This window comes from Piliocolobus tephrosceles, chromosome X (assembly GCF_002776525.5).
Source record: "Piliocolobus tephrosceles isolate RC106 chromosome X, ASM277652v3, whole genome shotgun sequence".
NCBI classification, from domain to species: Eukaryota; Metazoa; Chordata; class Mammalia; order Primates; family Cercopithecidae; genus Piliocolobus; species Piliocolobus tephrosceles.
In genome coordinates this window covers 71,873,912-71,898,156 of record NC_045455.1, presented here as the reverse complement: position 1 = coordinate 71,898,156, position 24,245 = coordinate 71,873,912, and the positions used below count along the sequence as shown (strand labels likewise).

The 24,245-nt window shown below is 38.3% G+C and overlaps 1 protein-coding gene across 1 annotated transcript in view; it reads left to right on the top strand.

Annotated features, from left to right (window-relative positions):
- GTF2F2 (general transcription factor IIF subunit 2) overlaps positions 1-24,245 on the top strand; it is a 166,550-nt gene that overhangs the window by 19,518 nt on the left and 122,787 nt on the right. Inside the window, exons 3-4 of the mRNA XM_023187371.3 lie at positions 10,737-10,755; positions 12,645-12,789. Coding sequence (XP_023043139.1) covers positions 10,737-10,755; positions 12,645-12,789 — 164 coding nt within the window. The remainder of the gene's footprint in view (positions 1-10,736; positions 10,756-12,644; positions 12,790-24,245) is intronic.

The window sequence follows — 24,245 nt, the reverse complement described above, 5'->3', positions numbered from 1 at the left end:
CTGGAACACTCTCCCTTTAGGTAATCCCCATGGCTTACTCCCACATTTCTTTTTGGTCTCTGTTCACAATTTTAGCTCATTGAAATTTTCTGGCCCCCATATGTAAAATAGCATCCTGTAAGCTCTACCTCCATTACCCTCTTATTATTCACCATTCTTTTGTGTTGTTGTTATTTGTTCTCCTTCTATACCCATCTGACATACCGTATATATTTGTTTGTGTGTTTGTATCACCTACTAAAGTATAAACTCTACCAGGTCAGGATTTTTGTCTTGATGATTACTGTATCTCCATTGTCTAGAACAGTGCTTAGCATAGTAGACACTGTGTTCTAAAGTTAGGTGGGGACAAGTACAGTCGTCCCTTAGTACCTGCAGGAGATTGGTATCTGGCATGCCCCATCCCCTATACCAGAATCTACGATGCTCAAGTCCTTTATATAAAATGGCACAGTATTAACGTATAACCTACACACATCCTTCTGTGTACTTTAAAGCATCTCTAGACTACTTATAACTAATACAGTGTAAAAACTGTGTAAATAGTTGTTACTATTTTGTTTTCTCTCTTTTTTTGAAACAGGGTCTCACTCTGTTGCCCAGGAATACAGGCAAGCACTGCAACGCCCAGCTAATTTCCACCCCCCCACGTAGAGACAGGGTCTCCCTGTGTTGCCTAGGTTGGTCTCAAACTCCTGGGCTTAAGGGATCCTCCCTCCTCAGCCCCCAGAGTGGGGGCATTGCAGGTGTGAACCACCATGCCCAGCTGATTTTTAAAATATTTTCATTTTGCAGTTGGTTGACTCCACGAATATTGAACACTCAGATATAGGGGGCCAACCATAATATCTCATTTTCTCAGGGAATGATTGAGTATACGTTCATAGTGGAGTCAGGCTTGTATTCTGGCCTTTTATTGGTCAGAAAACTCCAGCAGGTCCTAGTAGTAGCTCAATCATTTACTATAAGTGAGACTTTGTATAAGTCACTGAATCTTCTGACTTTAGATTTCTTATCCTAAAAGTTGCCTTTTTGCAGGGCTTTTATATTAATAATCCATTGAGATAATATGGAAATAGTTATTATTTATTTGTATATTTAAGTTTATAAGATGAATGTATTCCTGTAAAGTTGTAGATGTATCACGTTTTTTTGAGTTGTTATACTTTTATTGAAAGAGAAAAATAATACTGAAATCTATGGGTTTTTTTTTTTTCCTCAATGTGAAGTTCTTTTTAATGTGCAAACTGTTAGCTACTGTTCTGTAATGAACTTCAGAGTTTTTCATGTTAGGTTTTACTGAAATGGGAGCCACAACCAAGATAAAATCTCAAGAATGTATGTCACTGAAGAAAGGCAGGCTAAAGGAGAAAGTACTTAGATGATGAACCCATGGTATTGTGGAATGCCTTCACTGTAGAGCTCAAGACCTGGCTTCTAGTCCTAAATGGCTGTTGATTGTTGTTTGGCTTTGGGTCTTACACTTCTTGTTTGTAAAATGTGGATAATAATGCCTTCCCAACCCATAGGATGTTTATAAAACAAATTAAATAGCTTAGCATTTGTTAAAATATTTGTAAACTCAAATGTTCTTCTTCCATGTAATATTCATGTCCCACCATGAATATTATATTCCTGAAAACCTCTATGTAAAGAAAATACCTGGTTGAGAAATATAATATCTGTTTTTGGGAGGAGGGGGAAGAGATTACAGGAAAAAGAGTAAAAGGAAACAAGGCTGAGAGAAACCCATGTAAATCTCAAGTACCACTTTGATCACTAAAGTAAAATATTAAAGATAGCATGCTAAATACACAATAATGGGCATGCTGCAATTTTTCCTTATCAATCCTTGCTTGGTGGAAAATCTCAAGGTCTTTTTCTTTCTTAGTTTAACGCAGATGGTCCGCATAGTTGCATCTAATTCACATAGGGTGGCTAAACCTCCGGGTTTGCCTGGAACCCTCCCAGTTTATGTGTTTCCCTATGCAATTATTAATAATGCCCCCCTTTCCACTCTCCAGGATGTCCTGGTTTTGATAGTATAGTTGTCCTAAATGTTAGCAGATGTGTGTAGGGGTAGGGGTGAGGACGGTGGGTGGTGGTTCTGTGCATTACCAGGCTGATTTATGAGCTGGCATTGTTTGATTTCTCTAGGGATCCAACCAAAGTTCCTTAGAAATACTATATGTGTGTTTTAGTGTATAAGTAATACTTCCTTGTTTTTTTTCCTTTTAAATTTTTACAAAATGAAAGGTCTCTGTTTTCCCCATTCACATGCGTCAGAGGTGGCCATGGGTAACTGCTTGGTATGTAACCCTCCAGATCACTCTCCATACAAATCATTTTGCGTGTTTAATACAGACAAAGTTTTAAAACATTGTTATGTTTTAAATCCACTAACCAGAGCGAAGTATTTTTCTAACCCCTTTAGGCTTAGTTTTGCTAACTTCAGAACATAGCACAAAAGTCTGATTTTGCTTTCTTTGTTGTTCTCTCTTCTATGTAGTTCTAAGGCTTTGGTTTACTTTGTTGCATTTTGATCTCTTCCCTAGGGTACATGGCCGGTACTTATATTCCTTGTTTTTCTCATTTTAGTCTCTGAATCCTTTTGAAAGTAAAACCTCAGTAGAAGTGAGTTGAAATTATTTTATTCAAATCAATTTCCTCAACCACAGTGGAAGAAAAAGTAAGCCCACCGTATTTTCTTTTTTGAGACGGTCTCACTCTGTCGCCCAGGCTGGAGTGCAGTGGTATGATCTCGGCTCACTGCAACCTCTACCTCCTGAGTTCAAGCAATTCTCATGCCTCAGCCTCCTGAGTAGCTGGGATTACAGGCACCTGCCACCATGCCTGGCTAAATTTTTTTTTTTTTTTTTTAGTAGAGATGAGGTTTCACCATGTTGGCCAGGCTAGTCTTGAACTCCTGACCTCAAGTGATCCACCTGCCTCAGCCTCCCAGAGTGCTAGGATTTCAGGGGTGAGCCACCATGCCTGGCCCTCAGAATTTCTTAAAAGGGAATCTAGTGGTTTCTATCTATACCAATATCAGAGACAAGGAGCAGATTGTGTGTGTTTGTGTGTTTTATATGTAGGCAACAGGTCTAGCAGATTTTCTACCTAACGTAACACAGTCTTATAGAAGATCTAGATGCTTTTAGTGATGAGAACAGACTTATAGTAATTAGAACACTAAGACTGCCATGAAAATGCTTGAAAACAGCTTGTTCCCTAGTTGGTCTCCTGGCTGTATTCTCCAGGCTGTCTTGTTTACTTTCCTAATTTATTTAGTTTTCATTGCTGTTACTGAATTAACTAAATTCCCTATTAAACAAGTGTAGGATGGGTGAGGAATGGCCTGCAGTGCATGTGACCAGGTTATCAGGACTTTAGTTGATTTTGAGCCTAATATGAGTCATCAAATTTATGAGCCTATAAACAAAAGGCTCCATTAATAGATGTTTGTTGTTTAGAATGAAGTGGAATGATAATCCTACTCCTTTCTTTGCCAGTCAGCTCACAGTGAAAACATTATGTTCAGTTCTTAGTGCTGCACTTAAAGAGAGACATGGATGAATAAGATCATTCAGTGGAGTGAGACTAGGATAATCAGAAAATTGGAAAAAAAATTAATGTCTTATAAGGAACGTTTGAAAGTCTAGGGCTGTTAAGAGAAGATGTAGGGCAAACCAGGTAAACTGTACTCACATATTTTAAATGTAGAATCAACTACTGATTCCTAGAGACAGATTAACCTCTAAGTTTGCAGGTTTATAGGTAATAGATTACCTGTGGTTAAAAAAATACGTATATTTGAAGGCTGGGTGTGGTGGCTCATGCCTGTAATCCCAGCACTTTGGGAGGCTGAGGCGGGCGGATCACGAGGTCAAGAGATCGAGACCTTCCTGGCTAACAGTGGTGAAACCCCGTTTCTAAAAAAAAAAATACAAAACTTAGCCAGGCGTGGTGGCGGGCGCCTGTAGTCCCAGCTATTCGGGAGGCTGAGGCAGGAGAATGGCGTGAACCCAGGAGGCAGAGCTTGCAGTGAGCCGGGATCGCACCGCTGCACTCCAGCCAGGGCGACAGGGCAAGACTCTGTCTCAAAAAAACAAAAACAAAACAACAGCAACAAAAAACGTATATTTGGGTAAAACGAAAACAACTAAGATTTTAGAAAGGCAGCGTAACATACTGGTTATGAGTATGGACCTGTGAATTAGCCTGAGATTTAGTCCTTACCCTGTCACTTACTAGCTGTGTGACTTTGGGTAAATTGTTTACTCTGTTTCCTCATCTGAGGAGATGGTATTAATACCTCATAGGTTCAAATGCATGTAGAATATGTCGTTAATAAGAGTTCTCTTGCTGTCGTAACCACGCATAGTACACGGTCCAGATAGTAGATACTGCATTGTGTGTAATGTGGTGCGGGAGGACCTCCCCTCCCTACCACATCTTCCGAAGCTCAGCAGCAGCTTGCTGTGTGGCGCAGGCCAGAAACTGGGAGATCTGTATAGCGTGGCTGCTCATTCCAGAAGACGGGGCTGTGGGTGGAGAGATTGGGAGAGGCAGAGAGGAGGGAAAAGACATGCAGCTTGGAATGCAGCTCTTCCTGAATTTGGTTCTGTCTTAATAATCAAAAAAGAGAGTCCAGTTGTGAATAAGATGAGAGTAACAGCTTGTTTTGACAGTTGGTAACATTTGGACCATTTTTATCAAGTAATTTATATGACATTTCTAAATCAATGTACCTGGATTATTTTTGTATTTTTGGACATTTGATGTGTGCCACATTTTAATAAAGTTTATAGTTTTGCTGGGCTGGGCACGCTGGCTCACACCTGTAATCCTAACACTTTGGGAGGCTGAGACAGGTGGATCACCTGAGGTCAGGAGTTCGAGAGCAGCCTGGCCAACATGGTGAAGCCCCATCTCTACTAAAAACACAAAAATTAGCCAGATGTGTTGGTGAGTACCTATAATCCCAGCTCCTTGGGAGGCTGAGGCAGGAGAGTCGCTTGAACCAGTGGTAGGGGGCAGGGGGTGGGCAGAAGTTGCAGTGAGCAGAGATCGCACCATTGCACTTCAGCTTGGGCAAGAAGCGCAAAATTCTGTCTCAAAAAAAAAAAAAAATTATAGTTTTGCTTTAGCTTGTTTAATTTTAAAGGCAGCCTTCTTTCTACATCACCGTCCTGCCTCAGAATACTTGTTTTCCAAATGTTTGATATACGTTGTATCTTACTGATTTTGATAATCACGTAGCCTGTACTGATGATATGGCTTCTCCCAGAGACTTAATTTGTAGCTTTATTTCTAAACACGTTTAACATTCTGGGTCATGTGGGGACCCACTAATAATAAAATGTATGGAAACGAAAAATTAATGAGACACATTTTTTTCTGTTATAAAATTGACTAAGTTTAGAGCAGTGTTACACTGAGGATATGATGACGGAAGTGGGAGTTCAATTTGTTACAAACTTTCTGAAAGGCAGTCTGGCAACATATATATGTGTGGGTATAACTTGTACAACATACACATATATTCCTGCTCTAAACAACATAGACTAATAATCCCACTATTTTCTCTGCCAGTTAGCTCACAGCTCAATCATTTTGTTCAGTTCTTGATGCTGCCATTATCTAGAGAGACAGACAAATAAGCTCATCTATTAGAGTGGGACTGGGATAATGAGAAAGCTAGAAAAATTAATAACAAAATATTCATGCCTTTGACCCAGCAATTCCATAAATTTCTCTTTGTTTCTTTAATTCCATCAACTGCTAGGAACTTATCCCATGGAAGTAATAAGTGAGTGATGGAAAGATTAATATGTGAGGATAAATTAATGATAAAATATTTGTGCCCTTTTGACATGTCTTCATCATTCTTTGAGCACTTGTTATTTTTTGACATAGAGAGATGTTTTAGACTCATCTTGTACATTTCTGCCTAAGCCCTGGAGTTAGCCATTTCTCCAAGGAGTTGGCCATGGTTCCTTTTAGGGGAGAATGATATTTAGAAACTAAGATCTGGATACCCCAAATGCTTATTGCTGCTTCCAAGGCCTTCTCAGTGAACCGAGCTAGGGAGCATATGTACATACACACACACCCCACACACATCCCTCTTTACATCTATATTTCTATATTTACATTTATTGAAATGAGTTTGCACTAATATATCCCGTTCCAGTAAAATACCACATGCTTTGTTCCAGTTTTCTTCCTTTTCTTACTGGTACTACTTTTCCAAAAGTGAGAAACCTGGTTCCTGTTGTCCTTAATATATTTACTTATTTGTTTGGGCCTCTGTTCTTACTTGTTCAATCTGTTCCCCTCTCCTTGTGCAAACGCCCTACTCACTCTGCTTGGGCTGTAGCTCCCCTCAGTGTACTGCCACTTTCGCTGTCCTGCACTGGGACACCCTTCTCACCCTGTTCAGGCTTCCATTCTGGTTCTGAGGCTTCTCCCCTCCTCCATAGGAATGCCTCCTTACCCCACTAAGGGTCCAGCATCCTGTTTCAGGTTGTCCTCCTATATGTGGATGCTCTCACCTGCTAGGCTCTGACACACTTCTTACTGAGCCACTCCTTTATAGCGATGCCCTCCTTACCTGATTGGGCGCTGATACCTTGCCCCTGCTTGCCTGCTTCACTCCAGTGACATCCTCTTCACCCCATTTGGACACGACCATCCTATCCAACCCACTCTGAAGAAGATACCTATGTTGTTTGGCTTCATCTAATGGTTTTTGAACTCAGTTTTTCAGTTAGGGGAAGTATGAATAGGAATTAAAAGAAGGCCTGTTGCGGTGCCTTATATCTGTAATCTCAGCACTTTGCGAGGCCAAGGCAGGAAGATCACCTGAGTCTAGGTGTTGGAAACCAACTGGGACAACATAGTGAGACCCTGTCTCTACAAAAATAAAAATAAATGTTAGCTAGATATGGTAATGGGCACCTGTGGTCCCAGCTACTCCAGAGGCTGAGGTGGGAGGATCACTTCAGCCCAGGAGGTCAAGGCTGCAGTGAGCCATTATCATGCCACCACACTCTAGCTTGGGTGACAGGTCAAAACCCTGTCACAAAAAGAAAACAAAATAAAACCAACAAGAGCCAACAGTTGAATATTGATATTATTTTATTGGTTTTCTTAACCTGGAAAAGGTGTTGCTTATTGGCTGTTAGTGATAGTGAAAAGCCAGGCCCCATTGGTACCAAATCTAAGATGTATTTTAAAAGTGTAAGAAAAAGGAAAGATATGGTTAATACAAATTAAGAAAGGCAAAAGGAATGAGACCGGAATCTAAAAAAGTAGCTGTGGGGTATTGAGAAATAGAATCAGAGTAGTAAAGGAGAAAATGCCTAGCGTTCTGAGAAATTCAGTGAAAGGGTGGCCAGATGTTTACTTCATTAATTTCTGAAGATAGCACTGTATTGTACAATAATTAGCATTTAAAATTTTGTGCACAGGTCATCATACAAAGGATATATTATAGTTGTAATGCAGAATAACAAAAGGTTGTGTGTACTTCATACATTCACACAGCAAGACAAGGGAATGTCATTCTTTTTAAATAAGTTTTAAGTCTTCAAGGATTAGCTTTTTTTCTAGAGAATATTAACTCATCTAGAGCTCATCAATCTATCATTCCAATTAAGATGCTGTTATAATTATGTATGTGTGGAAATGAAGTTGTCGTCTCCTCCTGTGTTCCCTAATTGCATCTAGTTACCAAGACTGAAAATGTCAACATGATCTTTAATTCATCTTTTTTCCTATGCTGCCCACTTCCAGTCATTTCCTCTTCTCTCGGTTTTAACAATTTAATGACCTGCTGTGTATCTCTTCCTTACATTCTACCACTAGTTGCTTCAAGCTTTCTTTACTTTCTATGTGGGTGTTTGCCTTAGCCTCAGTATAATTGTGTAAATGTTATGGAAGTGTCTTCTGCATCTTTTTCTTTGCTTGTCTACAGCACCTCTGCTTTACACAGGTAGTTAAATAAACGGTAGTTACGTTACATTGAGCTCTAGAAGCTAAATTCAGGAGTGCTAGAGAAGGGACTGTGGTGAATTTAGTGCCTGCCTCAAAATGCATGTTGAGGATATTGTTGTCGTGCTGAATTGGGGGCCAATCTTTGCCATATCTCTAATTCTTGTAAGAGAAGCTGGAAAATCATATTTTTATGTGAAATCTTAAAATTTTCTCACCTCATTTTAAGATACTTCCTCAACAAAAAAAGACATTGACATTGCATTTTAATATATAAAAGACTGAGAAGTTCTACAGTAAACAAATCTGTGGAAAAATCTGGAATCTTTAGTCCTAAGTGATTCTTTACCATTTGACTCCAGGCTGCCATTCACTAATGTCAGAAAGAATGTGCGAGATATTTTATTATTTCATTTGGGCTATTCCCTTAGCCTGGAATTCCCCCATGTTTGTTTGTTTGTTTGTTTGTTTGTTTGTTTTTTGAGATGGAGTCTCGCTCTGTTGCCTAGGCTGGCGTGCAGTGGCACAATCTCAGCTCACTGCAGCCTCCGCCTCCCAGGTTCAAGCAGCAGTTCTCTCTGCCTCAGCTTCCTGAGTAGCTGGAATTACAGGCACCTGCTATTATGCCCAGCTAATTGTTGTATTTTTAGTAGAGACGGCATTTCGCCATGTTGGCCAGGCTGTTCTTGAACTCCTGACCGCAGATGATCTACCCGCCTAGGCCTCCCAAAATGCAGAGATTACAGGCGTGAGCCACTGCACCTGGCACCCCCATGTTTTCGACTTCATCCCTCACTCACTTCTTTTCCTGGCTTTCTAGTTTGCATTTCCCTGACAGGTACATTTATGGTATATACCTTTGCCATAAAGTTTTTGTTGTTATGGCAAGATATAACTGTCTTATTTATAGTTGTTTATGGATTAGACATGTCTATTTTCATTAAACTGGGACTTTCTTGAGGTCAAGGATCCACACTTAATACTGTACCATATACCTAGCACAGTGCATAGTGGATGTAGGGTAGACCCTTCCTAATGAGTGATTAACTGAGCTAGTGAATGAAGGCAGGTAGGAACTAAACTGAATGTTATGGAGAAACAGTGGTTTTCTAATTGATCTTCCTATCTCTAGTCACCTTTAGTCTATTCTGTATATATTTTCCAGTGCAAGTTGCCTGTAGGAAATGTTTGTACTTGTTATTCTTTTGGTCAAACAGTATCTACTAATTTCCATTGTCCAAAGAATAAAGTCTGTACTTTGTACTGTGATATTCAAGAGCTTCTATGGTTGAGCCCCACTTCTGCTTCAGAGTTGATCTCCTACCCTTTCTTATTTTGCCTTTCCCTTCTAGCCAAATCTGATCACTCATATGTGATCAGACCCTTTCATGACTTTTGTTCAACTCTCACTTCTGATACTGTGTTTCCCCACTTGAACTTATTGCAATCTTAATATGCTTTAAGGCTCAGCTCAGAGTTCCCTCTTTGTTGGACCATTCCTTAACTCTTCAAATGGAAGAAATGGCTTCTTGCTGTATGATCCTGGTGCATTGCGGCTCCCTTAATTGAACATTAAAATTTATCTCATTGTATAGTTTATGGATGTACCTTTTATACATTCTGCTGGCTGGGACAGGGCTAACTCAGTACTTTGCATGTAGGAGGTATTTAATACATGTTTTTTTAATAATTAAGTTCTTATATAGGATGTGCATTGATTTTGCTTTGAAAAAAACTTAAAATTTAAAAACATAATTCAAATACAATATATAGAAAATAGTGTGGAAAGATACTGTACCAGGAAGTTAACAATGGAATTGTGGCTATTTTAAAACTTATTTTTTGCTTGTCTGTATTAAAAATATTTATATAATGGGCATATATTGTTTTACAATAGAGAAAAATTGCTCATAATTTGAATTATTACATTTAATAACTTGATCTTTAAGATTTTGTTAGGTAAATGAAACCTCTTCAGCTAGATAAAATAGTAAAATTTGATGAAGTACTATATAGATCTGGTATTATATATGTATTAACATCCTGCTCAATGCCAAAAGTGCTCAGAATTAAAGATAAAAATTGTAATAAAGCTGGGCGCAGTGTCCCACACCTGTAATCCCAGCACTTTGGGAGGCTGAGGCAGGTGGATTGTTTGGGGCCAGGAGTTCAAGACCAGCCTGGACAACATGGCGAGACCTTGTCTCTACAAAAGAAAATACAGAAGTTAGCTGGGTGTGATGGCATGCACCTGTAGACCCAGCTACTTGGGAGGCTGAGGTGGGAGGATCGGTTGAGCCTAGGGGGTCAAGACTGCCGTGAGTCATGATTGGGCCTCTGTGGTTGATAGAGGGAGACCCTGTCTCAAAAACAGAAAGAAAAAAAAAAAGAAGAAGAAGAAGGAGACCCTGTCTCAAAAAAAAAAAAAAAATCTAAAAAAGAAAAAAGAATTGTAATAAGATCATTATTTAGACAAAATAGAACTAGCAGAGGTTATAATAGTTAAGTGACATAAGCTCATAATATCCAAAATAATGATGTGTGATTAATGTGAGTTTGTTTTTCCCATAAGATTGTAAATAGGATAGTTGTGGGGGAGTCAATGGTAAATATTGGTTAATCTCTGTAAATGTAATATTTTATGTAAATATGAAGGGTTTTTTTTTAAGCTCTTAACTCACATTTGAAAACAACATGAGATCTAAATAATTTAAAATATTTCTTTTCCTCTCCTTTAGGAATCAAGGAAGGACTGAGGTAAGATTATTTATATGGAAATTTTAGTTAAAACATGAGACTATCTTACTTTTCGTTAATAATAGGGAAGAAAGAGTGTTTGAATTTTGGAAAACTCCACATCAAGTGCATGGCTGATGGTTAGGAACACATAAAGGTATAAATGCCACCCTCATGTGAATGAATGGACTCTTTTCTAGTTGTTCATTCTCAGCATTTTTCTTCTTTGACCTACATTTCCCCTCTTTTTGGTACCATGAAATTGAGTAAAACTTCTGTAATACTGTACTAATACGTTAGTATTACTTCAGTGCGACAAAGACATTTGATATGGAGTTTTTGAGAAGTTTAGATTCTGACCCATTGAGTCCAGTTTGTGATTTACAGTACTTATCACGTAGTAGAGAGATATTTAATAAATACTTTATGATCTTCCTACATGCTTGGGAGATGAGTAATTTTGTTTATAAGTCTGTTTAGTGTAAAATGTGGTGTTCTTTTGGGGAGATCTGATATCTGATAAAAAGCATTTTGAAAGAACACCTAGTATGTCTTTTTATTCTAAACCTTATTATTGAGCTATCCTTGTAACTGTTGAGTTGTATTTGTTAAAACATTAAAAAATAATACCATGTACTCATATAGTTGTCATTAAGACCTACAAAATAAATACATCCTCTGTTTATGGGATTGTTTAAACTTTTCAGAGTAAATAGTTCACACCCCCACATCCTAAGTACAATTGCTTTCTTAGTATTCTTAAAATATTCACTTATTCAGCAATATTATTTTCCTTCTATATGCCAGGCACTCTGCAAGATCTTAAGGATATAAAATACAGTAAGACATGATCCCTTGACCTCAGACCTCAGAGATTTTTAGGAAAAAAAATCATCTTTTTTTTTTTGAGATGGAGTCTCATTCTGTCATGCCTGGCTAATTTTTGTATTTTTAGTAGAGACAGGGTTTTGCCATGTTGGCCAGGCTGGTCTCAATCTGTTGACCTCAAGTGATCCGCCCACCTCAGCCTCTCAAGGTTCTGGGATTACCAGCACCACTGCGCCCAGCCAGAAAAAAATAATCTTACTCCTGTTTTGGAAAGAGTTCTTTAGCCACAGACTAGAGAAACTGTCTTTTTTTTTATGATGGTAGATTAGCCCCATTATTCTTTTTGTTTTTGTTTTTTATTTTCTTACTAGTTTTAGTAATTTTTGTTTTATTTCAGGGGTACATGTGTAGGTTTGTTACATAGGTATATTGCATGATGCTGAGATTTGGGCTGATATTTATCCTGTCACGCAGATAGTGAACAGGGTAACCAATAGGTAGTTTTTAACTCTTGGTCTCCTCTCTCTTCTTGGAGTCCCTAATGTCTATTGTTCCCATCTTTAGGTCCATGTCTACCCAATGTTTAGCTCCCACTTGTAAGTGAGAACATGTGGTATTTGGCTTTCTGTTCCAGCACTAATTCACATAGGATAATGGCTTCCAGCTGCATCATTGCTGCAAAGGATGTGATTTTGTTATTTTTTTATTAGCCCCATTATTCTGACAAACAGGAATAGATTGTCTTTCTCTCTTTTGATTTTTTTTCAAGAGACAGGGTCTTGCTGTGTTGCCAAGGTTGGAGTGCAATGGCTGTTCATAGTGAACTACAGCCTGGAACTCCTGGCCCAAGGAATCCTCTTACCTCAGCTTCCCAAGTAGCGGGGATTATAGGTGTGCACCAATGTGTCCAGTTTACATTCTTTTTTTATGAGCAAGTATTAAGGAGTTTTTAATAAAGTTAAAGTGTTTAACGAAATGACTGGAAAACACATTTAAAAACAATTTGATTTATAACTAACATTTTTTTATATGTAGTTTGAATACAAAAACCTGTTATAATCTCTGGTTAATGTGTCTGTTAGGTGTCATTTACTTTGAATGAGGATCTTGCAAATATTCATGATATTGGTGGAAAACCGGCTTCAGTCAGTGCTCCTAGAGAACATCCATTTGTCTTGCAAAGTGTTGGAGGACAGACATTAACAGTGTTTACTGAGAGCTCATCAGGTAAGTGGGAATGGAATTATTTAATGTGATTCCTGTACTTGTTGTATAGATTTTCTGTCTCAACATACGCTCTTGTTTGCTTTTTTTTTTTTTTTTTTTTGCGATGGAGTTTCGCTCTTGTTGCCCAGGCTGGAGTGCAATGGCACAATCTCAGCTCACTGCAACCTCCACCTCCCGGGTTCAAGCGATTCTCCTGCCTCAGCCCCCCGAGTAGCTGGGATTGCAGGCATGCACCACCATGCCTGACTAATTTTGTATTTTTGGTAGAGACAAGGTTTCTCCATGTTGTTCAGGCTGGTCTCGAACTCCTGACCTCAGGTGATCCACCTGCCTCTGCCTCCCAAAGTGCTGGGATTACAGGCGTGGGCCACTGCACCCGGCCTCCTGTTTGCTTTTTTAAGGTCATTACCAAGACTATTCCATCTCTCATTTTGTCTACCTCTGTTATTCATACTATGCTACTTCTCTGCTCTGTGTACTTTCTTGTGATTAATGAAATTTTGGCCATTACTTGAGAAGGGTTTAATTTCCATTTGGGATATGAAGATATAGAACAAAGCAGATGGAAGAATGTGGTTCATCAAGCTGCCTTCTCAGATGTTGAAGAAACAGTATTCTGAATTTTGCCAAGATAAGGTCATCGTTGCTTGTTTTAGTAAATTGATATTCAGCAAGTATAAGTTGTACTTAAAAAATACAGCTTGATATTAGGGAATATTTTAGTTTGAATTTTTCATCTTGTATGCTTTGTATTCCAAGAGGGCCTTTTTATTGCATAGAGATAACTTTTAATTGATATTGGCTTCCAAGAAGTTTCTGTGTAGAGTTTTAAGATTGTATGTGTTTGCAATGAGATATTTTAACAGTTCAATAAATCAGAAGCAAATGTTTCCATTTGTGAATTAAATACAGAGGGAACTTTCTTGTGGCACACACTCAGCATGAGTATATTTTCCATGTTTGGGGATTTTTATCTTTCACTGAGTTTAGAATACTATTAAAGCAACAGGCCACCTTAGTTTAATGGAGCTAATTTTCTCCTATCTGGTTCAAAAAGCTTATTGATAAAAGAAAACATTTGTGATTTTGTTGTATTTCATCAAACATTTCAAAGGAAGCCATAAAAAATTATAGTATGTTAAGAATACCATTGTTTAAAAAAAGGAACATCCTCATAAATTTTTTTGTGGTGTCTTAGATTACCAATAGTTACATAAAATGATCTAAAAATTATTCTTTTTTTCTTGGATGTACAGTATAACTAAATGGTAAATTATAATTCTTCAGTTATGTAGTTGAAGGTAGAAGGTTGGTTTCATTGCAGTTTTCTGATGCTCTAATAATTAATAGTGTAGTAGTATGGGAGGCAGAAAAGTAACAGTTTCTTCAGTACATCCATTTTATACTGGAGAAGATTCAACCCTTCAACAAATATTTATTGCATGCTACATAGTTCAGGGCATAGTATAGGCCTATCTAAAAATCTGAAATTTGTCTGAAATTAAAAGTGCATTTGAATTCAGTATGTTAAGAGTTTTAGTTTTGGCCGGGCGCAGTGGCTCATGCCTGTAATCTCAGCACTTCGGGAGGCCAAAGTGGGCAGATCACCTAAGGCCAGGAGTCCAAGACCAGCCGGGCCAACATGGTGAAACCCTGTCTCTATTAAAAATAAAAAATTGGCCAGGTGTGGTGGCGGGTGCCTGTAATCCCAGCTACTCAGGAAGCTGAGGCAGGAGAATCGCTTGAACCCAGGAGGTGGAAGTAGAAGTGAGCCGAGATTGCACCACTGTACTCCAGCCTGGGTGATAGAGGAAGATTCAGTCTCAAAAAAAAAAAAAAAAGAGTTAAAGAGTTTTAGTTTCAACAACTCTATTCCTTTTGATTGATGAGATTTAATAAGATCCATTGAACCTGTGAGGTTTTCTCTACTTTTGTGATTGTCCCTAGAGTGGAAGAGGCATGGCACCAAGAGAGTAAAAAGGAGACATCGCCTTGTTAAAAGTTTGAGGTAGGGAAACTTGAACTTTTTTTTGTAGAAAAAAGTACCCTATTTCAGATTTTTTACATCTTATTAAGTGACTAATTTTTTGAAAGCATGATTTATTTCTGGTACTTCTACAAAGACAGTGATTTAGAAAGCTAACATTTGTTAGCCTCAAAGTTAGTCTTCCACTTTATATTTTAAAAATACTTTAGTGTTGTGCTCTTTTTGAACATTTCGTGTTCACATTTCTGGCTACAGTGTACACTCTAAAGGGAATGTGATTTTATGAGGATTATCTTGGCAGGGATATGGAAGAGAATTAAGGTTGTCATCCTTATTCTGGGGCTTGGACAGTATGTTCTTGCTTTGTAGAACTGTGATAATACACATGCAGTTCTAAGTTGCTATTAGTTATAATACACTATAACAATATTTTACTTCTTAACCTCTTTATTTCTGTTTCAAGTCATCGTTCCTTGATTCTCTTTGCACCTTTCTATGCCTTAATTTTCTCATTTATGAAATGAGGATAATTTATTGACATATGTAAATATGAATACATTTAAACAGAACAATGCTCAGTATATAATGAATACTCAAATATTAGCTGTTGTTGTTAATATTACACCTTGTTTTTAAACACTTTAGGTTTCAAGTTTATTTTAAGGCAAGTGCATGCATTTTAGCTCAATCTGGATGTATATCACTTGATAAAATTCAGCCAGTAGGGATTTTTATATTAAATGTTTCTCAATTGCCTGCATGACCAAGAAAAAAGCTCTAGAATTGTTAGTAGTTTATCTCCTCTGAGGAGTCTTATGTTTTTGCTGTTTCTAGTCATTAAAGCAGCAGTTATACAAGTGGGTTCCTTGTATCTCTTAGAAGTCATAAATAGTAGAAGGAGCTCTGTGACTGCTGCGACATATTTAAAATGTTAGATGTATGTTGTATATGTGTATTCTTTTCTATAGGATGGTACCAGAGCTTTCACTGGCATCTCAGAGGAATCTGTGGCTCAGAAAAGCTACAGAACCACTATCCTAGTTTTAACCTTGTTTGGTCATGAACCTGCCAAAGTATAAGTGACTAAGCCATTTTATAGGAAGTAAGCTGTTGATTTTACGTTGAAATATAAATGAGGTAGGCATTATCTGGAATATTTCTACATTTTCTATCAAGCATAGAACTGTACTTGCTTTTCTAGGCTCTTCATTTCTTTTTATTAGTGCGCAGGTCTATAAAATGTAGAGTTTGTAAGGAAGCTTGAAATCACATTTTAGTTCACTATGTTAGGAGTTTTAGTTTTAATAACTTTATTCCTGTTAATGTGATTTTGCTGGTTTTTGAGAGGCCTCCTTTGAGCCCATTTTCCTAATGATTGAATTTGGCACGTTTGGGTATCTTTTAGGGAGAGGGAATTAGAGGGTACTAATGATATATTTTACAGTGTTTTCTCTTTAATTAAAATAATCTGCATGTCATCAACATTTTATGAACTCAGTGTATTTCTAATTCAGTGTTCCTGTCTGAAAGAATATATTTTGTTTTTATAGGCTATTTTGGGTTACCCCTTCTTCCAGTTCTGCTTTCCTCTATGAAAGTCAAAATGATCTATTAATATTTCTCTGTTATTTTCATGGAGCACTCTTATCCATTACCCTTATCTCTGTGGAAATACCTCATGTGTTTGGCCTTACATTTCCCCGCCTTGGGTCTTCAGTTTAGTATTATCATCTACTATTTATTGGTAACTATAGATAATTTCTATTTTTTCTGCCTTTGGCATCCTCTTTGGCATTCCTACTTTTATTCAAAGTTAGATTTTCTTCTTTTTTTTTTTTTTAGAGGCAGTGTCTCACTTTGTTGCCCAGGCTGAACTTCTGGGCCCAAGTGATCCTCCCACCTCAGCCTCCTGAGTAGCTGGGACTACAGGCGTGCACCACCATGTCTGGCTCTTAGATATTATTATTTATAACTGCCAATTCTAGACAAAAATGTTCATTCATCTGTTCAATAGATATTTTTGGTGCTAAGCCCTGTGCTAGAATAAGATTAGCCTCCTGTGCACTGAGGCAACTGGTATGTGAATACAAGTGCTCCAGTGGAGTTATGCACAAAGAGGAAAAAAAGCATGTGTACTTTGCCTGAGGGAACTGGCTTCAGAAGTGGAGATAATATTTGAGCTGGACCTTGAAGTAAATGAATAGGATGAAAGATAGTAAGGATAAATTCATTTTTCTAGCCTTCAAGGATCCAGTTTTTCACTTGGCATTCTTTTACCTGTCATCGTCTGTCATAGCTATCTAAAAAATCATTAAATAAAAATTCTTTAAAGCAAAACACTTAGTTGTGGATGTCATAGTCTAGGTTAGAGATGAAAAAAGTTTGAATTGGTGCCATGGGAGTGGAAAAGATGGATCATATTCCAGGGATAATAGAGGTAATTTTTTAAAAATCTTTTTTGCCATCAGATAAATCGACCAGAATTAGAGGTTATTTTGACAGCTTTTGGTGATGAATCAGCTATGAGGGAATTGGAAGATTGAGAAGCCTAGAATGGTTTCTAGACTTTTTTGGCTCTAGGCTTTTTTTGGCTTGAGCATCTGGAAGGATAGTGAAACCATTACTGAGTTAGAAGATACTGAAAGAAATGGGCAGGGTTAGAGCTGATAACGCAGTGACTTTTTTGCTTTCATTTTTCATTGTCTTTGACGCCTTTGTAGGAGTTATTTAATTCAATAAGTTAATATATGTGCCTGCTTTTTTCAGGCCCCCTTTTAGGCTTGGGATACTTTAACCAGCAAAGGCTCAGCCCTTGTGGTTCTTAACATTTTACTAAGCGGAGACAACAATAAACATAAGTAAATTATATTGCTGGCTAGAAGTTGATAAATTTTCTGGAAATAAAGTGGGAAGTAGGCTCAGGAGTATCAGATTGAGGGTAGGACTTACAATTTAAAATAGTGTGATCAGGGTGGGACCTCATTGAGAAGGTGAAATTTGAACAGTCTTGAAGGAGGCGAAAGGAGTAGCCATGTGGAGTGAGTTAGCCAGCTAGGAGTTTTTAAGGCAGACAGAGAACAGTAATGACTAATGCTCCAAGTTGGGAACAAGCCTGGCATGTTCATGGAGTGGCCAAGAGGTCAGTATGGATAAAGTAGATGAGCAAGGGGGAAGAGTAATGGGCTGTTAGGCTAGAGAAGAAGGGTGGGTGTTGGCATTGGCAGATGATGAAAAGATGTGTAAACTATGAGAAGTATTTTGGATTTTACTTCTAGTGAAGTGGGAAGTCACTGGAGAGTTTTAAGCAGCATAGTGATATAATTTGATTTACATCTTAAAAACTTTCTCTGACTGGTAGGTTGAGAAGAGACCATGGAGCGGGGGGCAGGGCTGGAACCAGGAGGCTGTTATAGTAATCCAGGGGCGACATGACAGAAGCTTGGATTAGAGTGGTAGCAGTGACAGAGGTCTACTCACTCACCTGATATCCAGCTTTTATCTTTAGTTGTCTTAACAGACAGTCCACTTGGATATCCTTTTTTGGTGGGGGGAGATGGCTCTCATCCTGTCACCCAGGCTGGAGTGCAGTGGCGCAATCTCAGCTCACTACAACCTCTGCCTCCTGGGCTCAGGCAGTCCTCCTACCTCAGCCGTCCGAGTAGCTGGAACTACAGGTACATGCAACCATGCCTGGCTAGTTTTTTATTTTTTTATTTTTTGTAGAGACAGGGTTTCGTTGCCCAGGCTGGTCTCTCAAACTTCTGAGTGCAAAGCTGTCCACCTGCCTCGGCCTCCCAAAGTGCTGAGATTATAGGCAGGAGCCACTCTGCCCAGCCTGCTACTTGGATTTATTACCTGAAACCAGGAGATAGAAAATCAAGTTCATTTATCCATTTCCCTATTCTCCATATATCCATGTTTCTGCCAGTAATACATTATTCTTCTATTGTCTTGGCCATAATAATTCTTAGCCTCCTCTTATTCTCATATTTGGTCATTTTGTCATTTCTGTAGTAGGAATCACATATACACATTTTTGGATACCACTTGATATGGTTTGGCTCTGTCCCCACCCAAATCTCATCTTGAATTTTAGCTCCCCTAGTTCCCACATGTTGTGAGAGGGACCTGGTGGGAGATAATTGAATCATGGAGGCAGCCTCCCCCATACTGTTCTTGTGGTAGTGAATAAGTCTCATGAGATTTGGTGGGTTGATAAGGGGTTTCCCCTTTCACTTGGCTCTCATTCTGTCTTGTCTACCACCATGTAAGACATGCCTTTTGCCATGATCGTGAGGCCTCCCCAGCCATGTGGAACAGAGTCTGTTAAACCTCTTTTTCTTTATAAATTACCCAGTCTTGGGTATGTCATTATCAGCAGTGTGAAAACAGACTAATGCACCGCTGAATCCAAAGCAACCCTCTGAAAACTCCACCCATCATCCCCAGCCCTTTTCCAGCCCCATCTGTGGAAATCTCTTACCTTTACCATACCTTCCTGCACAGTGGCCTCTGCTTTTCCCCTTTGTTTTCCTCTGTCAGGGATTTGTCTTTTATAGTCATAATCAGCCTTCCCTTACTGATCCAGCCTTTGTTGACTCTTCCTTCATTTAGATTTGTATGGCAGTAGGTTAACTTGTTTTCTCCCAAGGACCGTATCTCATGCTTATCTTCACTGTGCCTGGTATAGCATTGAGCACATCTGTGGCTTGGGATTGAGCACAGAGTGATAGGTTCATTAAAGCAAACATGTTGAAATCATTTATTTCCTCCTAAGAATTAGTAGTACTCTAATGGTACTTTTTAGAATGGTTCGCAAGTGAGATAGCTTGTTTTAGTTACTCATGGGATGGCTAGTCTCCCTTCAGATGTTCTTGATTCAAAGTGTTTTTCTTAAGACACTTGAGGTTCAGAGTCGAATATTAAATCCCTCTGTTCCTCACTTTATTTTTTGCTCATTATATTTTGGCACAGATGATTTTTTAAACTTTCTCTTGGCTAATCAGATTAGCTCAGTACCATGTTCTGTGACACTTGGTTAGCCACTCTGCATATTGTCATGAGACATATTCCCCAGATAAAGTAGCGACTGAGTTCACTGATGGTAGGTATTTACTTTCAAGCTTAAATTTGGTGACATGTACCAATTACACATATGACTAAGAACATACTAGTTTGTATTTGAGAACAATGTATAGAAATGGTAATGCTCTTTGAAGATGCTGAATTACCAGTCCTTTTGAAAACTTAACTGAAACTGTACACTTTGTAATCTGTCCTGTATGGTACTGTCCTGCAAGTATAGTAAATGAAAAATAAAGGTAAGTGTTTTCTTTCTTTCTTTCTTTGTTTTTTGAGACTGAGTCTCACTGTGTTGCCAAGGCTGAAGCACAGTGGTGCAATCCCAGCTCACTGCAACCTCTGCCTCCCAGGTTCAAGTGATTCTCCTCCCTCAGCCTTCCGAGTAGCAGAATACTCCAAGTAGCAGAATACACCTGAGGTCGGGAGTTCAAGATCAGCCTAGCCAACATGGTAAAACTCAGTCTCTACTAAAAATACAAAAAATTAGAGACTCCAGACGTGTGCCACCATGCCTGCCTAATTTTTTGTATTTTTAGTAGAGATGGAGTTTTACCATGTTGCCTAGGCCGTTCTCAAACTCCTGACTTCAGGTAATCTGTGTGCCTCAGCCTCCCAAGTTCTGGGATTACAGGTGTGAGCCACCATGCCTGGCCATGTTTTCATTTTTAAGTTGGATCGTTGGGTGCTTATGGGAAACATTAATTTGCTGCATTTCCCTTATTTTTTGGGGAATATCTCATCAGGTATATGATTTTAAGAGGTTTGAATTAAAACTTCTTTATATGTATGCTTATAAGCATTCAAAGTACTTTTTCATTGAACCTTTTTTCTTGTCACTGGTTTAAGACACGAATTACACTCTTGTTTCCTGAATTGTCACCAGATGCATATACAGTGGGACTTTCTGAGGCTTTATTTACCTTATCTATCATAATTTAATTATTGTTATCACTTTAATGGAGCATTTCTTAAACGTTTCGGTATCACAGCTCTTTTATACATTATATGCTAACAATTTTTTTTTTTTAATCTGTTTTCCAAAAAAATAGTGGGAAAAGTGCCATTTTGCAGGTATCATTAATGTCTGGCTTAAGACAAGCTGGATTTTCATCTCCTCTTCGGTATTCAGTCTATAACCATCTGCTGTTTTGGTTGAAGTATCTGAAGAAAATCTACCTCTTAAAAATACATAGTTGGAAAGGGAGGAGTAGCTAGTAGCATTTTCAGATAGTTGTAGATATTCTTCTTTTGCTGCTACACTAAAACTCTGCAAGTGGTAGTTTCTTAAAGGTCACTTGCAGTATAGAATCTGAAACTCTATTAGCAAATCTTTTCTACTCTCTTAAATTCACTGGTCTGTCTTGTATTTGGAATGAATCTCTTACCCAGACATGATTTTGTAGCATCATACATCCATCATCTGGAGACTGTTGGTTCCCTGAATTATGTAGTTCTTTTGAACGCTGACACGTATCATTATAGAATATCAAAAATTTACATCATTAGCATCACTACTGATTTTGTCAGAAAAGTCTTTAAGTATAGGAGAGCTGTTAAGTTTATGGTGGTAGGTACAAGTTCTTCAGACTTTAATTTTCACTTAAAAAGTTGAATTTTGTTAATGACAAATGCTGTCAGCCTTTTTTTTTTTTCAAAAGGATGGGCTTTTTTCATTGATTTTTGAAAAAATATCTTTCAGATACCCAAGTCTGAATAATTATGCTTTGTCTGTCATTCATTCTTTGAAGTAACAATGGTCTTCCACAAGAAAAGTAGCAACTCAGTACTCAACTCAAACAGTTGCAACTGTGCTTTTCTTTGAGGCAATCATCTTATATTAGTGTCCAGCAGATGCATTTCCTGTGTATTTGCCGTTTGGTGTCACAGGATGTTAAGGGATGCATACTCAAGGGTTGAAATTTAATAAAAACAGTTTTTACTGTTCGTCAAGGACATTCTGAAGTGAAACAGACTTTTTAAAAAGTTGCAAGTGCTAGGTGGTGAAGAATACAGTGGTACAGTTTTGGTACCATTTGGCCTCAAAGGTGGGTAGCCTTACCCACCGTTACTTTTGCACTATCGGCAAATATCAATGCAATGAAAAAGGTAATTAAATATTTTAAGAAAATATTTTGACCTTGTGGACACCCAAATGATCTTGAGGACCCCTAGGGATTTATAGACCATACTTTGAAGAATGTTAATTTAGTGTGTTGTAGTGTGAAAAGATTACAAGCTCCATTTTAAAATACCTGGTGAAGTGTTGATCCTTTTTTATTGGGATGGCCTGCCGAATAGAGACATTCTTCCCCCCAGTGCTTCTTAGGGGAACCTCATCCATAACACTGAATTGCATGCCTGTTTCAGTGTTTATTGTTGGTTTAAGAATACAGGGGCCAGTCACTGTGGCTCAGGCCTGTAATCCCAGCACTTTGGGAGGCTGAGGTGGGTGGATCACCTGAGGTCAGGAGTTCAAGACCAGCCTGGCCAACATGGTGAAACCCCATGCCTACTAAAAATACAAAAAATTAGCCGGGTGTGGTGGCAGGCGCCTGTAATCCCAGCTATTTGGGAGGCTGAGGCAGGAGAATCACTTGAACCCAGGGGGCAGAGGTTGCAGTGAGCCAAGATTGCGCCATCGCACTCCAGCCTGGGCGACACGAGCAAAACTCTGTCTCAAAAAGGAAAAAAAAGAAAAAATGAATACAGTACATATTTTTAAACCAGATTTGAACCACTTTTAAACTGTTTCTTTTAGGTGTGTATTTATTACACTTCTGTTGGTGGATAACCTGTCTTTGTATTTCCTGTCTTATTTAATTCTTCTCACAACTCCATGAGGGAGGGACTTTTAAAAAATCTTCATGTTGCAGATGATATGACAGAAGCTCTAAGAGATTGTGTGACTAGCCCCTATTTCCTGATATTAGAAATATATTGTTAAAACAGTCTCTTTAAGTAGTTAATAGAAATCTTGCTAGGTCTGCCTGGATAGATGGTCTGTGGTGACTCCAGCTTGTCTCTTTCCTCACTGCATTTCACAGGGCAGCCATCTTCAAGTCCCGTTCACCTTGGCAGCTAGTGGTTCTTTCTCACTCTCCTAGTAAAGGCCCTACAGAAGGAGTAAGGAAGCTCTGTTTTTTGCTTACTCCTTTGAGTAACAGCCTTGCCACTGAACATTTGGAATCATACCAGCTTCTGACAATCTTATACTTGTGAGGGGGAACAAACAGGAACAAAAATATATGAGTTTAGTGTTTATTTCCTGAACTGCCACCAAGGTTGTGGCTGACTACAGTTTTGTATTTTACTGCCGGCTGCCTGAGCCAGGTCTACTCTCTGAAAAGTTAAACCTAATAGCAGAAAATGTTCCTTTATTTAGTGGCTAGAGACTTCTAAAAACAATGTTTGTACTATTCATATTCAGGTATTCATACATAAATATGTGGTAGCTTTAATAGTCTGAGGATGGGATGAGGAGGATTAAAAGAAAAAACCGCAATGTAGGATAATATTAAGGTTTGGAATCAAAAACATATTAAAACTTACGGTTTACTCTTCAGTTTTTAAATTATGAAATATTTCAAATGTACAGAAAAGTGTAGTGAATAGTATAACCTATGCCTAACAGCTATATTGCATAAGTGTTGACATTTGCCATATTTCTTTAAAGCTAGAAAACATTTTAGATTTCTTCCCCCTGCCCAGACCCCCCAACCCTTACCTCACTTGCTAGAGGTAACTATTGTCCCGGAGTTGGTGTGTATTATTGTGACTCATTGTGACTAGTCTGCAATTCTCAAAACAAAATCTGTATGGTTTAACTGGTGGAAACCAACCAGATTTCTTGGAGACGTGTTAGGCAATGTACTCCAAATTTCTAGCAGTTGTAGAAGTCCAGTGTTGAGCTTGAGTAGAGATTTTTTAGTGTAGGTTATATCTTGACAAGCCGTTTTTTCTTCTATTTTTATAGTACATTAATTAAAATTTTTTTCTGGAATTTTAACATAAATTAGATGATCAAAAGTAATTATCAGTGAAACTTAAAAATTCAGTCCCATGGTTTCTAGTGAAATAATGATCAGTAGAGTATAAGGATAAAAGATGTTTAAATTGTTTTGACCTTGACACCTATGTGTTATTTTGGTAATGTAGTTTCTCTTCTTCTTCATCTGTATTGTAATAATCACACTGACAGTGTTTTTGTTGTTGTTTTTGAGACAAGGTATCACTCTGTTACCCAGGTTGGAGTGCGGTGGCACCATCTTGGCTTACTGTAACCTCTGCCTCCTGGGTTCAAGTGATTCTCGTTCCTCAGCCTCCCAAGTAGCTGTAGCTGGGATTACAGGCATGTGCCACCACGCCTGGCTAATTTTCGTATTTTTAG